The 17,050-nt window shown below is 50.9% G+C and overlaps 1 protein-coding gene across 13 annotated transcripts in view; it reads left to right on the top strand.

Moving 5' to 3' along the window:
* Window positions 1-17,050, top strand: part of tcf12 (transcription factor 12) — a 73,947-nt gene that overhangs the window by 43,078 nt on the left and 13,819 nt on the right. For 11 of the 13 annotated variants that reach the window (XM_028956080.1, XM_028956078.1, XM_028956085.1 and 8 more), the window contains 6 exons: window positions 2,786-2,918; window positions 3,940-3,992; window positions 15,409-15,505; window positions 15,661-15,800; window positions 16,198-16,342; window positions 16,442-16,512. In XM_028956080.1, the coding sequence (XP_028811913.1) occupies window positions 2,786-2,918; window positions 3,940-3,992; window positions 15,409-15,505; window positions 15,661-15,800; window positions 16,198-16,342; window positions 16,442-16,512 (639 nt within the window). Of the gene's footprint in view, window positions 1-2,785; window positions 2,919-3,939; window positions 3,993-12,061; window positions 12,313-15,408; window positions 15,506-15,660; window positions 15,801-16,197; window positions 16,343-16,441; window positions 16,513-17,050 lie in introns of those variants that run through there. The other 2 variants (XM_028956087.1, XM_028956088.1) reach the window with 2 other exon arrangements.

The raw sequence follows: 17,050 nt of genomic DNA, 5'->3' as shown, positions 1-17,050 counted from the left end.
GCTTTGTCAACAAGAGTGCTAAGGGAACAATCACCAGTAATCATCAATCAATCAATCAATCTGCATGTAAATTAACACATATATGGAAGATGTTGACCATCGTAAGAAGCAGTGCTAAAAACTCGTCTGTTTAGCAATACTGTACATATTCATATATTTCATTGTTATTTCCTATTTGTAGTAGCCTAGTGGGTAACACACTCGCCTATGAACCAGAAGAGCCAGGTTCAAACCCCACTTACTACCATTGTGTCAGTGAGCAAGACACTTAACCCTAAGTTGCTCCGGTGGGGGGGGGGGCTGTCCCTGTAAATACTGATTGTAAGTCGCTCTGGATAAGGGCGTCTGGTAAATGTTGTAAATGTACGTTTTTGCTGTAGTGTCTTGCTGTGCTGTGTGGTGTTGACTGACTCTCGTAATAGGTTGGTGTAGTGAACTTCATTATTGCCACAAGCTAATCACCAATTAGCAGCAGGTTTTTAGGGTTGCCTATTCGTCTGCCTATTCAAAAACTGAATGGCAATTTGAAAAAAATTGAATTGAATTTTTACACAGGTTTATTTGATTTTTGGTGGTTTATTCATGTATTTGTCACTTTTACTGTTGGTTATCAGTAATTGGTGGGCAGCTCGCACCTCTTTGCCCATCTGTAAGAGAGGATTTATTATTGCTGTGAGGTTTTAATATCATTGAACAAAGGCATCGCTCGTCAGTTTGTTGTGCCGTGTCACTGTCAGTGCTGAAGCCTGTGTGACAGCCTGTCACTTTGGGCTGGCCAGTGCCCGCCGTTCCTCTCGCAGATACCGCGGCGGTGGACCTGACTCTCACAGGGGCTGATGGCCTTCATGTTAATCTCTTTAAAAATCGGCAGGAACAGCTATTTTTAGTGTTGAACGCGGGCAGATTGTGTGTCCTGAGCCGAGACTCACCCTGAGTCGAATGTCACATCGAATATCCGAGGTCTTGACGGGCGCTGATTTTAATTAGCCGGGTCAAAATTGTGACCAGCACCCATTTCCCGTTGATCGCATTGAACAGCGGCGGAACGCGATCTCGGGGTTTTCTCCAGCGGCCTTGTGATGCAGCCAAGGATATAGTAAAAAAAAAAAAAAAAAAAAGCTGAGATTGGACGATGGCAGCGCCACGTTTCCAAATTAGAATTCACAGTAACTGTGAATTTTAATATGCTGTCATCACTTTTTTTTTTTTTAATACTGAGAAAGTTTCTGTTCAAGCCAGTGAAGTGGTACAATTTAAGCACCCGTTTAATTGTGTTCATTACCAGTTGTTATTTATATGATGAAACACTGCTGTTTTAGTAGCTTCTTTTTTATAAACGTGAGCCCATGGTGTAATAAATAGGGCGGTCAAAAATGTATGTGTTAATTGCTGTGATTCATTTGAAATATTTAACACTTTACTTTTCAAGTTACATTTCTTCCACAATGGTGGTAGTAGCCTAGTGGGTGACACACTCGCCTATGAACCAGAAGACCCAGGTTCGAACCCCACTTACTACCATTGTGTCCCTGAGAAAGACACTTAACCCTGAGTGTCTCCAGGGGGGACTGTCCCTGTAACTACTGATTGTAAGTCGCTCTGGATAAGGGTGTCTGAGAAAATACTGTAATTGTAAATGTAGGACGTCAGCCCATCCACAATGAGACTTTTTCCCACATTCTTTGTAAAATGTGCAGTTGATTTATAAATTAAAAATAGTAATAAACATGCATGGTGTCCCGAAGGTGCGTTTCCTGGTTCATTCCGGGAACGTCTCGCTGACCTGTCGCGTGCGCCGCTGCAGATTAAGTTCTTTTAATTGAATTGGCCTCCTAACCCAGTTCTCCAGTGGTCCGACTGGAGTGGAAGCTGGTCAAGGGGAAGAGTTCCCGCAGTAGGTTTGTGTAAGGACGGTAATCGGCTCCGACTCCCATCATCGGCTCGTCCCGAGCCTGTTTGCTGCGCACCATGCAGCGTGAGAGCTGTTTGTTGAGCAGTTTGTCCGGCGACCAGACAGATTGTTTAATGAGTCTTGAGGTGGTCACACACACACACAACACACACACACACACACACACATACACCGTCTGTGTGGCGCTAAGTGGGGATGTATCCTGCCCCCGGCCGCGATCAGCGCTGATCAATATCGCTGCTCAGAGGCCAGGAGGGGGCGGGGGGTGTCGCGGGGGAATCGGTAGGTCACACTGATTGGATCGATTTCTCCTTGGACTTCACCGAGGCTGACAGCCGTGCGCATCGAGCTGCTCCTGAGCAGAAAAAAAAAAGATGAGGAAAAAGTCACTTCCCTCTTCGGTTTGTTGCAGTTTTGTTTTGGACTCGTTTTCACTTTTTTGTTTTTTTTACTTTACATAAGTAGGCTGTAGCAGTTTAGTTGAGGATATAAATCACAGTAATGAATTGTCGAGTCTGGCGATGCAGTGCCGGGTCCTTGTCCTTGAAACGTTAGCGTTTAGCCACTAAGTTGGAGTATTTTCTTTTTTTTCATGTTAATCTTTCTCTGTATTAAACGAAACACTCGTTCTGTCTCAGCTCACATGAGTTAACTCATTACCCACAAGCCTCCATTCCCTCCCTCCCACTGCTCTCAATCCCGCCTCAGCCCAGAGTGGATTTAAGGCAGGTGTCCTTAATAGATTGATTAATAAATCATTAGGGGGGTTTGAACTGTTGTCCCTTGTATTTTTTATTTTTACAGAGAAGGCACACACACACACACACACACACACACACACGTGTCAAATTTCTGTCTGATGTTCTGTTCCAGACGGGCCTGCGGTCAGAGGTGAGCATGGCGAGTCCTGGACCGGTCACCGCGTCAGGGAAGAGTCCCGCTCCGTTCTACTCCTTCATCGGCTCCAACCCTCGCCGGCGCTCCCTGCAGGATACGGCTGCTCTGGGTGTGTAAGCATGCACACGCTCAAACACACACACTTTCGTGCAGTTATCACCACTGCTTTTTTTTTTTTTTTATACAGAATTTATTTTGCAGTTACTTTAAATTCCATTTCACCTTCATCAACATGATGAGCTGCTGATTAGATGATCTGCATTTTTCAGCCAATTAATTTATTGACTGTTTTATAATGTTCTATGACTTCCTAAATTGAGAAATAAGGGATATGTCAGATATTTGAAATATGTGCGGTATTAAAGGTCCCTTGACATGACAAATTTCTTATGTTTTTATATCAATCTTAGTTGCTCCCCTAATACTGCATCTGAAGTCTCTTTCCGAAATTCAGCCGTGGTGCAGAATTACAGCCACTTTGATCCAGTCCCACGATGAGATTCCCCAGGACGCGGCGTTTCGGTGTCTGTAGCTTTAAATGCTAATGAAGAGAGAGGTCTGGACGAGCAGGAGATCGGCCTATAGAAGTTGAGGGGCATTCGTGGGAATGACATCATCAGCACCATTCACCAACCACAATGTTTGCTGCAGACAGGAAGTCGTGTCGGCGTTTTTCCAGAAAAAATGTAATTAACACAGTGTTTTTTCACGCAAATTATTTAGGGAACGGTGGGAAATTCTCTGGCCGGACAAAGCATGGCAAAGAGGAGGCAACCTTTTCCCTCTGATGTCAGAAGGGGACAAATTCCAGATCCGACTGTCTGAGCCGCCACTCGTATTAATGTTAAATGGAGTGAAATTTTCATGTCATGGGCCTTTAATGTATCGGATTTTATATAAATTTTAGTCATTTGTCTATAGATTAGCCTTGTTCAAGTTGATCAATGGAAGCCTCTGCCTCCCAAAACAAATAAACCACGATTGACCCATTTTTTATTTTCTCTAATCCCTCCTACTCGTATCTGAGCCGAAATGCTTAACCCATAAACCCTTCGCCACCGCCGTCCCTGTAGATCCCGCTGTAGATTTTCTGTCTCCTCGTTGCTCACTGCTGTTTCATCTCTCCTCAGATCCCCAGCAAACAAAGAAAGTACGCAAGGTCCCTCCCGGCCTGCCGTCGTCTGTGAGTGCGGCATCACTTCATCCACCCGCCTTCACTCTGATGTATAAATAGAGGCTGAAACACACACACACACACACACACACACACACACACACACACGCACTCTGTTATACATTATCACACGTACACACACACGGTCACACTCATTGTCTCCCTCATAAACACTCACACAGAGTTCTGGACTTCTGTGTTCTCAAGTAGAGTCACAAGATACGTGTAGCATGTACACACACACACACACACAGTTAATGTCTTTGCTTGGATTTTACTTTGTCTTCCCTTCAACGTCGTCCTGTGCGTTGGCACCAGTGCGATTAGCTGCCTGTGTGTGAGACGCGCTGACAGCGCCGCTGCCTCGCTAATAAGCTCTGTTGTTTTATGATCTTGAGTTGTGAGTGTAGGTGTGTGTGTGTGTGTGTGTGTGTGTGTGTGTTTGATTGATTTGCCGGGCTACCCTGTCACGCCGCGGCCTCCTCAGCCGTCTCGCGGGAGCAGCGTAGCCGGGCCTGAGCTGTCACAGCCCATCCCCGGCTCTGCTCTTTTGATGTTTAATTAGTCATTATGTAGCCGAACAGGAGGACAGGCGGAGATTAATAGCGGAGAATGGCCGAGATTTCCCTATGCGCGGGTAATCCCGGCGGAGCAGCATTAGGATGCAGGGGGAGCGCCGCGCCCGCACTGCCTCCGCCCCGGCCTGCGGCTCGTTAATATGCGCGCGTCAGCCAGTCAGGCGCCGGCGCGGCGCTAAAGCCCCCATTAAGCTTTCACTTCCACTTCTGAGCCGGGCACGGGACCCGCGGTGCAACTGGTTCATTGCAGATTACCGAGGTCCCGCCCCCTGTACCGTCGTGGCGAGGGGCTCTTCTCCCGGGCGAAACGAGCGTCTGCTGCGGCGCGGGCTGCTGAATTTGTGTTTGAATGCTGGTGTGTCGGGAATGGAGGGAATAAAGGAGAGAAAGTGAGAGGAGAGGAGTGGGGGGGGGGTGCTGGTGGAGGAGAACGGGCTTTGTTGGGGTAAATGGACGGTTGGCTGTTATTGGTCGGTGCTTAAACACATGGCCGCAGGTTGCCTGACCATAACTCAGCGGACGTCCTGCCTCCTCCCCCCCCCCATCCTCCGGCAGTCTCCATCTCGACGCCACAACCGCCAGCAGCGCCAGCGCTGACTCCAACACTCGCCGCAGCGCCAGCGCGACGCCACAACGCCGCCTCAGCCGCAGCGGCGACGCGCGGCCGCCTGCCGCAGCGCCAGTCGCTACGCCGCGCCCGCCGTCCGCAGGAGCCAGCGTCGACGGCACGCAGCCGCCGCAGCGACAGCGCTAACGGCCAGCGGGCCGCCGGCGGGCGACAGCGCGACGCCACGCCAGCCGCCGCCCGCAGTCGAACAGCGCGACGCCACAACGCACCGCCGCCGCAAGTCATACAGCGCCAGCGCGACGGCACGCCGCCGCCGCAGCGCCAGCGCGACGGCACGCCGCCGCCGCAGCGACAGCGACGGCAGCGGGGCCGCCGCAGCGACAGCGCGACGCCACGCCGCCGCGCAGCGACAGCGCGACGCCGGCCGCCGCCGCAGCCCCAGCGCGACGGCACGCGCCGCCGCAGCGACAGCGGACGGCACCGGGGCCGCCGCAGCGGCAGCGCACGCCACGCCGCCGCCGGCGCCGCGGCGGCGACAGCGCGACGCCACGCGCCGGCGCCGCAGCGCCAGCGCGACGCCACGCCGCGCAGCAGCGACAGCGCGACGCCACGCCGCCGCCGGCGCAGCAGAGACAGCGACGCCACGCCGCCGCCGCAGCGACAGCGCGACGCCACGCCGCCGCCGCAGCGACAGCGCGACGCCACGCCGCCGCGAGCGACAGCGCGACGCCACGCCGCCGCCGCGCAGCAACAGCGCGACGCCACGCCGCCGCCGCCGCCGCCGCAGCGACAGCGCGACGCCACGCCGCCGGCGCCGCAGCGCCAGCGCGACGGCACGCCGCCGCCGCAGCGACAGCGCGACGCCACGCCGCCGCCGCAGCAACAGCGCGACGCCACGCCGCGCCGCAGCAAAGCGCGACGCCGCCGCCGCCGCCGCAGCGACAGCGCGACGCCACCCCGCCGGCGCCGCAGCGACAGCGCGACGCCACGCCGCCGCCGCAGCGACAGCGCGACGCCACGCCGCCTGCCGCAGCGACAGCGCGACGCCACGCCGCCGCAGCGCCAGCGCGACGCCACGCCTCCGCCCTACTCCATCTACCTCCTCCTCCTCACTACTCCTATCTCTACTTCCCACTCCTACTTCTCATCAATCCCATCCTCTATTCACTCCTCCATCATCTAATCTCTACTCCACCCTTACCTCCTCATACAACCATCTCTATCTCCACTCACTCCCTCCTCCTCAACATTCTACTCCCCCCTCCTCCTCCTCCTACATCTACCATCTCTACTCACACCCCTCCTTCTTCCTCATCTCAATTCTCTACTCCACTCCATCCTCCGCATCTGATCATCTCTACTCCACTTCACTCCCTTCCTCATCTACATCTCTACTCCACAGACTCCTCCTCCTTCATCCAATATCTACTTCCACTCTACCTCCCCCCCCCTCATCAACATTCTCTACTTCCACTCCTCCTCCTCCTCCTCCTCATCTACATCTCTACTCCACTCCTCCTCCTCATCAACATCTCTACTCCACTCCTCCTCCTCCTCATCAACTCTCTACTCCCCCACTTCCCTCCTTTCTCATCTACACCTTCACTTCACTCCTCCTCCATTTCTTTTCCTCCACGTCTCCATCTTTCTTCCACTCTCCTTCCCTCCATCCATGTTAAGGGCCAGTGGTGGCGTTTAAGGGGCAGGCAGGGGCCTTCTGCTCATTTTCTCTCCTCCTATCCTATCAGGTCTCCTTTCCGTCTTACTGCTCATCTCCTTCTTTCATGTTCTCTTGACCTCACTCTCTATCTTATCTTCCACTAATCTTTTCACTTCACTTTCACTGCCTTCCATCTGTTCTCTTCTTTCTTCTGTCATCACAGTTTCCTGCTATCTTTCATCACTCCTGTCTCTTAAACAAGAGTGTATTCTCACATGGGTTTGGTTTCATCTCAATTGTGACTGAGTGTGTGTGATCAGTTAAAATGAGAACGATGCTCATGCTAGTTCTTTGAAATGCAAGTTTACAAAAGATAAACTTATTCATTTTTCATATTTTGTATTTTATTTCCAGGAGCAAACCTATGTATTCATAGTGTACAATTATAATAGATTTGTTACACATGTAGTCATTATTACGTTATTACTATGTTATTACTAGGTAAGTAGGTGGTAAGCGTGTGTTGATTAATAGCTGTGAGATGAGCACTGCTCTGAAGTAGTATGATGGCTCTGAGATTTAAAAGTATGTGTGTGTGGGGGGGGGTGTAGGCACACCTGGTTACCGAGGGCAACTGTGGCGGGGGGCTTCGGCGTTACCTGAACGCTGGGCAGAGCAGCTGCAGACGCCGTGAAAGCTTTCTGCTTGCGTAAGCAGTCCGGCTTCACCGGGGGCCTTGAATACCTGCTTGATAAACAAAATGAATCCGGCGCTCCCCGCCATTATTCCCGCAGCAGGGAGCGCCGGCTTATTTATTTAATTCCTTACCGCGCAGACCCCACCCCCACCCCCCACCCCACCTTTTCAACAACAACTAAATATAGTGTGTCCATTTGCATTTGAGCGGAGGTCTGTTTAAGAAACGCGCCCGCCGAGGGATGTGCCGAGTTTACGCACGAATGTAAATATTTATGGCGCTCGCATCCACCGCGCATTTAAGTGCTTAGCCCGTATTTTAAAATGGAAAGCCTATCGGGGAGAGGCAGCTGGCGATAAACCCGTTTCATTCACGTACATCCCACCTCCCCTCCCGACCCCATGTAGCGCACTTTTGGTTTGAGCTGCGCCGTGAAGTGAGCTCCGCCCGTGACCCCGAGCTTTGTCTTGCCCGTGGTACCACACGCGACGGGCGACATCTTCTTTCGTCGCTGCTGTTCTGCACGGCGCCGCTCGGGGACGCTGTTGGGCAGCTGTGTGGGCACCTGCGTGAAGGACCCCCATGTGACAGTGCCGAGACCCGAGGAGCCGTGTGACTGGGAGGCAGGGGCCGGCTGGCCCTGTGTATCTAACCCTTTCCAGAGGCTTGCTGTCAGGCTTGCTGACATTTTCCTCCCCGACTGCGGAGCTCGTAGGGTGGAGGAGGAGGAGGGAGGGGGACATAGAACCGGGGGGACGGAGCCTACTCCCTTTAGGGAGTTTGGCAAAAAAGATTGTCATTTCCCTTTGACAGACCATTCAGACACCCTTGTTTCTTAGACTTGTCTTGAGCAGGGAAAGGAAGAGGAATAGTTCTTTTTTTTGCTTGCAAGGGTGTGTGTTGTCTCCTGGCGAATGACAGACAGAGGAGAACCGTGAGAGAGAGCCTCGTCTCCTCGTCCAGATTTTGACTAGACAGCCCCCTACAGGCAGCTGCCGGGCCTGCAGACGCAGCACGGCCCCTCGTGTGGCTCCGCTTTGAAGCCGGGCATCTAATGCGGGGTCGGGACCTGTGTGAGAGAGGGCCGCTGGAGACCGGCGTTCCGCGGCAGGAAATGAAAACCCAGCGAAAGCCGCACGGGAGTGCCAATAATCGCCCAGTTTTGATGTGGCCCTTTCATGTTGCCTCGGTTCTTTGTTCTCGGCTCTCGATTCTTGTTCTGTTTGGGGCGCAGCCTTCACCGTGCATTAATTTAACACTTTCGGGCTCCAGGCCGGTGTGTTCATAGTAAAACTAGGCATGGGGTGCTTCAATGATGTATGTTGTAATTCAGCTGAAGGCAGATTTCCCAGTTTCTGGGAGAAAAAAAAAATGAAAAGTTGTCTTTAGGCGATTGGAGGCTTTCCAGGTCAGCAGGTCACCCTGCAGCCACCAGAGGGCAGCGCGCGGGGTCTTCGGCGGTCCCCCGTGCCTGAACGGTGGTCTGGGGACGGCTGCTGATTAGATTGCCGGCTCTGGTTAGACTCTTCTGGTCTGGAGCTGAGACGTTTCGCGGGGGTCCTGGCCGCTTATCTGATGCCCACGACGAGAGGCGGAGATAACGGGGCCACGTGCGGCCCCCCCCCCACTTTCATCTGGGAACATCAAGGGAACAGAGGGCAGGAATGAACGCATGCATCAAAGTCGTTAGGCAGATCGTAAATCCTTCGCCGTGTGTGTGTGTGTGTGTTTCATTTCAGGCCTCTGTCAACCATCACCGCTGATTAAGACGTCAGCTGCTATATCGAGGTCGTCTGAGCCGCCCGGCGGCGTGTCACCAGGCCTTTAGCGAATCCGTGCGCGAGCCGCAGCAACAGTTGTAGGTCAGACGGCAGGTGTGGCGTAGCGGGTAGCGCCCGGGTCACTGGGCAACAGGCCTCGCAGGTCCACTTGATTGGATTGTGGGACCATTGGCCCGCCCGCACGTTTGGCAGGCCGTCTACAGACAATACGTGACCTCCCAGAATGCTTCGCAAACTAAGTGGAGGGGCTTTACCCTCCGGTCCAGGGAGGAGGAAGTGGGGGATTTGGGATGAGACAAAACCGTGGTGGGGGGTTTAGCTGTAAGCTGTAGCTGCGCACGAGAGTTAAAAGCGTAAATCTCCCCAACTCAAGCGCTGTTAAATGAACCGTGTGATAGTTGTTAATAATTTTTAAACAAAGCAGAACACCAGGTCATATGGGAAGGACTAGTGTAAAGATTCAGAATGTCGTGAAGAAGACATTTCTGTATTCCTGCTGTGATTTGATTGAGTCCGGCTTTCTGGTATTCGTGAGCCATCGGCTATAATCCTAAAGAAATCTTGCCTAACGTGAAATATATATATCAATTTTATTTGTGGTCAGTGGACAGCAATTATTGCCCACTAATGACTCCCGATGGTTTTTATTTAACCCGTTAGTGCAAATTATATACTTGCCAAATGACACTGATGACATGCATTCAAGGGTAGGCAGGCCTCCGTGAATGAAATGACGTGTGTGTGTGTGTGTGTGTGTGTGTGTGTGAATGAGGGGATTTGCAACACCTCCCATCGGCACCCAAACACGGGCGCGCCAGGGAAGAAGCAGCTGCTCCGTGATTAGCAGCGCGACCGTGGCAAGGTGGGACCTGAAAAAGTGCGACCTGATCCTGTCTGAGGAGGCCTTCTCTTAATCTCAACCCAGTTCTCCCGTCTCTGGCCGCGTCCGGGTTCCAGTGGGGGGGGGTCAACGCCGCGCTATTTTTACTGCGGCACGGTGCCTCAGAGGTGGGCGCATTCTGAAGAGGGCGTGGCCTGTGGAGAAGGCTGCCTTTTAATGAATCGGAAAAAAGGCGAGCGCAAAGAAGAAAGCGGCCGCAAAGTTTCTGTGCGAACGCCACGTCTTTAAATTAAAGCCGTAGCCGAGCTTTGCGTTATTGAATTAACTTTGAACACATTAGCCTTTGTGTGCGATTTTGCTTTACGTGTGTTGAGCGTATCTCCTCTGTCCCTCAGCCGGCCCCCTTTTCAATTTCCATTTCTTCTCCGCTTTATCTGGACTCGGTTTCTGGGCCCTTCAAACGAGCCTCTATCGTGGCAGTCGTCCTTAAAGCATCGACTTGAAACGGCTACAGATTTAAAAACGGTACCAGCTTGTAGGTTCAGTGCCTTGGAAGAATTTAAAAGGGCGGCGCAGAAGAAAAGAAGGGAACAAATAATAACAGAATTAGAGGGGGAGCGCGCTGGCACGCACTTCACTGGTGGAGGAGGGGAGCGCCGCGCTTTTATTTCTTATTACCGGGTTCGTCCAGGAAGCTCGCGGTGGCGGACATGAAAGCCTGGAGTGGACTGCAGGTCACGGCTATCGTAACACAGGCAGATTTATATAGATTTTATTTTCACATTGGACACAAAAATCCAAGTTTACAGGACAAAAACCAAACACTGTAAGTCCTAAAGGGACACAAGGTACCTGCTGTCAATGTTAAAAAGTTAGACTAAGAAGAAGTCCTTTTGGAAAGGACCGTCAGTGGACGTTCAGGGCGGGGCAGCAGCACAGAAGGTCGTAGAAATGGTCGGAATAAGTTGGGTGAGTAATTATAGAGGGGAGCACAACCACGGACGGTGACGATATATTCGATTCTTGCGGAGAAGGGCAGCCGATGAAGCAAGTGGGGGATGCGTTGATATTTCTGCACTGTTCTTGTGACGGCCTGTGGAACTAGGACTTTTTATATAGTAAACATTGCTTTTATTTAATATATTTATTACTGTATTGTTTTTGGTTTTTTATAAAAAAAAAAAAAAAAGGGACAGTCCTCACTCTTTTATTCTCTGCTCACCCTGTCAATTTTATTCACTCTGTCTATTTTAGGTCTAGATTTTTTTTTTATTTTACTCTGACACTGGGGGGGTGTTGTGTTGAAGTGACTGTTTTGGACGTGGCCAGGTCCAGCCACTCAGTGTTTACAGTGGGACGACGGCGCGAACGTCTCGTTCACACTCACATGCCCATGTTGGGACGTGTCTCACGCAACGTACTAGTGGTGCATCTCACAAAAAGTTAATGTGGTGAGAAAGTCTGTAATATAATCCAGAAATCCATCATACCGTACACAAGAGATTCTGTACATGTGAAGTGAAATAATTTTGTTATCTGCTCATTTAAGTTCTTACGTCCTGAAGGTTTTTTTTTTTTTTTTTTCTGAAGAAGCGCAGCGTGTGAGCAGAGAATCAATTGGGGATAAGAGCCTGTACGCTGTTTTTTTTTTTTTTTTTTTTTTTTTCCCCATTCACTTTTAATTGGAGTTCATTAAAATTATCATCTGACTGGGTTTTATTTCTAGTGCCTTGAGTCTCAGTCCCTCTGTCTGTCTGTCCGTCTCTCTGTTTTAATGTTATCGTTAAATCCACTTGTGTGTGTTTTTTTTTTTTCTGTCCCTCCCCTCCGTTTGGCCCCAGCCTCCGTCCCTCCCCCACCCTCTCGTCGCTCAGCCAGGGGAGGGGTTGATGCCCCTCCTCCTCGTCCTCTCCTCTGGTCCACCCCTCCGTCCGCGACGCGTTGGTACCTCCCTGCTTTGCATAAGTTTGCTCTGAGTAGATCCATGTGTGTCGGCCGCGACTGAAGGAATTAGTTTGGGTCCGAAGCGGTCGGATGCATGCGTAGCGGGAGAGAGGATCGTGCGTTCCTGCCGCCGCGCTCCGATACGGGACATTCGCTGTGACTCCGCACCGCCGCCACCACCGCCACTAATCATGTACTGCACTTACCCGGTGCCTGGGATGGGCAGCAACTCCTTAATGTACTACTACAACGGAAAATCGGTGAGCGCCGCATTTTATTTCTCAGCTTCCAGCTGCTTAAATTATTCTTATTATTAATATTATTGTTGTTGTTGTTATAGCAATAATATTAGGATTATTAGCAACATTATTTACATTGTTAAATTCATTTCAATATATATATATATTTTTTTTTTTTAAATAAAAGTTAAGTTTGTGTCTGAGGTTTGGGTTGAAACGTGAGTTTTTATTTATGATTATGTGACCGCGGGGGCTCTGGTGAACGTCGGCCGCCGGTGCTCGGCGCGGGGGACTCGTGCGAAGTGAAGAGGAGCGGGAGGCTGGGAGCGTGGGTGGGGGGGGGCCGTGGAGGTCCCGCTTTTCCTGTTTGCGGACTGGGCCGGGAGCGGCGGCGTTGCTGTTATTCCATCTGCTTTTAATCACGGCAGCATTCCGGGCCCCCGCGGGCAGTCCGGCGGGATTCCTGGAGCCCTCGTTACGTGCCCTTTGATTTTTTTTTTTAGTATTTTTTTTTTGGTCTTCTGAAAAACTTGATAAAGTTGACTGTGTGTTTGTTTACACTGGAGTCCGTGCTCCGGTTGCGGATGCACCGCAGCTGTGTTCCGCCGCTTCTGCTCACTGAAGACTTGAGAAGGGAGAAGATAAGCAGTTCTGGGGTCTTCAGGAGAAAGGAGAGACGTCTTCCATCTGCTCACCAGGACCTCTATTCAATTAACCCGTAACTGGTAGAACACTGGCACTAGCGGCACACATCAAACGCCCGCCGGCCCGGAGACGGCGAAGGCTGGGCTCGCCGGCGAAGGCTGTTCTGTTTTGAGGTCAGAGCGCTCAGACCAGAGCCGGTTCTGCTTCTGCCCGTTACGTCACGTCTCTTTGTTCTTGCACCACAAAGGGCTACTTTGATCTTTTTTTTTTTTTTTTTTTTTTTTTTAAATTAAGTATTTCCAGGCTTGTGTTGCAGCTGGGCAGAGCGGGGAAATTGAGAGCATGTGGCTGGCGTGGACCGGGTTCCAGAGATGCTGGTGAACCCACCAGGAAAGACGCCCTGTATTTGTTATAAGGCTTATACTGGATATAAGTCGTCCTAGTGACAGAATGCATACGATGAGACAGTGTTGAACAGGTCTGGGTGGGTTAATGGCCACTCCTTGCGGCACATGGTCTCCTGAATGTCTTTGACTGACTTTTTTTTTTTTTTTTTTTTTTTTTATAACATCCTTTCCTCCAGTCTCAGCAAATTTATTCACGTTTGAAGGGGCGGGGCCTGTTTTGTCCAAGGTGCTGATGTTGCTTCTCCTGTTTACGTGCGAGGAAGCGTCCAGAAAATTAGGAACAAGACTTGGCAGGGTTTTAGAGGGGCACGTGTAAAGTCTGAAGTTATCATCACAGCCGGCTGGTGCCCTTTGAAGATTGTTTTGTTGGGGAAAAGTCGCCCTGATACTGGCACAGGGGGCGGTTCTGATGTTTTTGAAGAGAAGCTGGCCTGAATGTCCAACATGTCCCATCAAGACCGATTGGGGCTGTGCTGCGCCGCCACACGATATTTGTCCATTCCCCCATGATGAGTGTGTTAGATTTGGCAGCTTGGTCTGATGCTTTTCGCATTTCCCATCATTCACTCATTCACACTAGTGCGTCTCAAATAGTGGTGAGAATATGGTGAAAAGGGGCACAAAGCTAACCCATCATACACGCTATATTGTTACTGTCTTTCAAATCCATTATCTGAAATTAATGTCGAGTCCAAGGTTTAACTTTAATGCAGCCACATAAAGAAAATGACCATTTCCAAATTTTTAGGCGCTTTTTAGCCTCTTCTGGGTTTTGTGAAATGAATGCATGTGAACACGCAGCAGAATTATAGTGAAGATAGTTGCACTGTGACTTTTTATTTGACATTTTTAACCTCTAATTCCACAAAAAGAAAGAAAAAAAAAAAAAAACGGTTCCACACTCGTTGGTAATTAAAACTCACAAATGAACTTGCGCTGTGGTCACTCTTCGCCCGTAGACTCCAGGCGTCTTGATGAATAGTTTTTTTTTTTTTTTATTCTTTAAACGTGTGCAGAATTTACAGCATTTGGGTAGACCTTCAAAGGGCTGTGGGTTGCCTGATCTGGGCCAAGGGCTCCGTGAGTGACGGCCACTTAATTAATGTCCTCGTTAAAGGAAACAGAGGCGCATTAAACCCCTCCCTGCCCCCCGGGCCCCCGATCCCTCAGAGGCTTGTGGAGCGAGGGCTCCCGGTGTTTGAATGGCTTATTAACGGGTCGACTGGTTAGCCGAGGGCTAAAGGGGTCCATTAGCATTATCCTCTGCCATATGCTGCCCATGAGCCGCAGACAAAACCTGCTCCCCTGTGCCGCCCTAACGTGCCGTGGCTGGGGGTGTGTCGCGGCCGCCGCCCCCCTCCTCCGTGGTCACATGTGCGGGACAGCCGCGCCACACCCAGCCGCACAGGGTGTCGTGGCCTAGCAGGCATTCAGCCAATCACATGGCCCCGTTCTGCTGCCTCAGCACGGCACATGGGCCTACAGCACCTGGATAAGCCGACCGGGGTGTGGCGTCTCATGTCGAGTGTGTGTGTGTGTGTGTGTGTGTGTGTGTGCGTGGCTGATCTGTTTTGTCCTCAGTTTAATTCCCAATGACGAACACTCAACAGTTTCTGGAAACCTCTAAACCTTCTCACGGGCAGAGAGAGTGGACGCAATGGAAAAAATCTCCTGCCAGAAAAACATTGGGCATTTTTGGCCGATTCGGGCTCTGGGACGGGGAATTGATAGCGCAGGTGAAGGGTGGAAGGGAGTGAAAGGGGCTTGATTTTCTTTTTTTTTTTTTCCACGGACGCTTGGCCTTGCCTCCCTTCTGATTGTTTCTTGTTTTTCGGACGGGCATCGCTGCAGCTGTGCTCCATAGCCCTCGTTCGGGAAAATAAAATCTCTGGTCGCTCCAGGGCTCAGTGATTGGGCTTTCAGAGCCGCTCAAGCGGTCATGGCAGACAGATGCACGTATTTTTTTTCTTAATTATTGATTCACTCACCCAAGACTAATTTGAAAGTATTTAAGAGTGTCTGTGTTAAGTGTTAAAGGTCATATTGTGATTGTGTTGCCCTTCAGGTGTACGCACCCCCACCAAACTCTGAGGACTTCAACAGAGACTCCCCTTCCTACCCCTCGCCCAAGCCCCCCAGCATGTTTGCAAGCACTTTCTTTGGTGAGTTGGACATTGAATAACGCTGGGTATTTAAACCCTCTCGCGGTGTAATAAAGATCTGTCTGCATGCTGTTTGGCTATAAAAACCAGCCTCTTTAGTAGAAGTGGGTGAAAATTGAAGTGCCCTCTGTCTGTCGGTTTGTTTGTTTGTTTAGAGGGGAGCCACAATTCCTCCGACCCATGGAACTCGTCCAATGGGATCAGCCAGTCGGGCTACGGTGGTATTATGGGCGGAGCTTCATCTCACATGACTCAGTCAGGAAGCTACAGCAACGTGCATTCGCACGAGCGGCTGGTAGGAGCTCACGAGATCTACAGACTTCTAATACGTCTAGAAATCTGTCCGTCTGTGTGTTCTTGTTATATTATCACATTATCAGGACCGTGTACCGTGACAGGAACCGAAATGCAGTACCAAAATTTTGCACCAGCACAACAGTCCATATACACACACACAGGTTCAGGGTTATCAGTGTTCTTTTATCTGATGCTAACGGTACTGATTCACTATTCACAGTGTTTATCAGCGATAGATCAGATTTTCTCTGTGTGTGTGGTGAAGGTTGGCTGTCTCTGCACACACACTTGTTGCCTGTGTCCCAGGGAATAAGAACTCATTCATGACAAACGTGAACGTGGGTTATTAATGATTTTTTTTTTATTGCTGTCTGTCTACTCTTCTCTCTTCGCAGAACTACCCTCCGCACCCTGTCTCCCCCACAGACATCAGCACCAGTCTTCCGCCCATGTCCAGCTTCCATCGCAGCAACGCCGGCGCCTCCCCCTTCGTGGCAGCGTCGCACACCCCGCCCGTCAACACCACCGAGGGAGTAATGGGTACGGGACTCCGCGGACGCTCCTCGTAACACGCCGTATTTTGACTTTTACGCTCTGCAGCTGATGTTCACGTCGGCGGTGTTTATTGTGTGTTTGTAGCTGCTGCCAATCGGGGCAACGCTACCGGCAGCTCACAGACTGGCGACGCGTTGGGAAAAGCCCTCGCTTCGGTGAGTTTGTGCCACAACAGCAACAGGTTCTTCACTCCACATCCCTTTTCTTTCTGTTGTTTAGTGCTCAGTTATGTACCACTGACCTGGTTGTTGTTGTTGTTGTCGTGTGTGTTTTAGTATGAAAAGTTTAAGCCGAATAATGGCCTGTAGGAAAAGCTCTATGCAGACGTTAACGGAGACTGCTTCCGTGGTGGGGGTATTAAGTGCGACGCTAAAGCCAGGGCGCTTAAATAAGGTCAGGGGATGGTTTGTGGATGTTTCAGACCTAAGCCAGGATAATTGTTCTCCTAATCTCAGAGTACACAAGGAAATGGAGCCCAACGTAAAGCGGCCCCAAAGCCTATGGATTACGCCATCGGTCAGGAAAATGAACTGTGGCGGTATGTGGGACACTGTCCAGCGCCTCTCCAAATCGGGAGCATCGAGGACGAGGATGATGTCGCGACGGTTGTGGGCCCAGGTGCACAGAATGCTGCGTCCATGCCTCAATATTGAGCGCTTGGGAGAAATTAGCCGATTTAATAGCTCTAGCTTT

Source organism: Denticeps clupeoides, chromosome 16 (genome assembly GCF_900700375.1).
Source record: "Denticeps clupeoides chromosome 16, fDenClu1.1, whole genome shotgun sequence".
In the NCBI taxonomy this organism is placed as follows: domain Eukaryota; kingdom Metazoa; phylum Chordata; class Actinopteri; order Clupeiformes; family Denticipitidae; genus Denticeps; species Denticeps clupeoides.
This window is presented reverse-complemented; position numbering and strand designations above follow the sequence as displayed.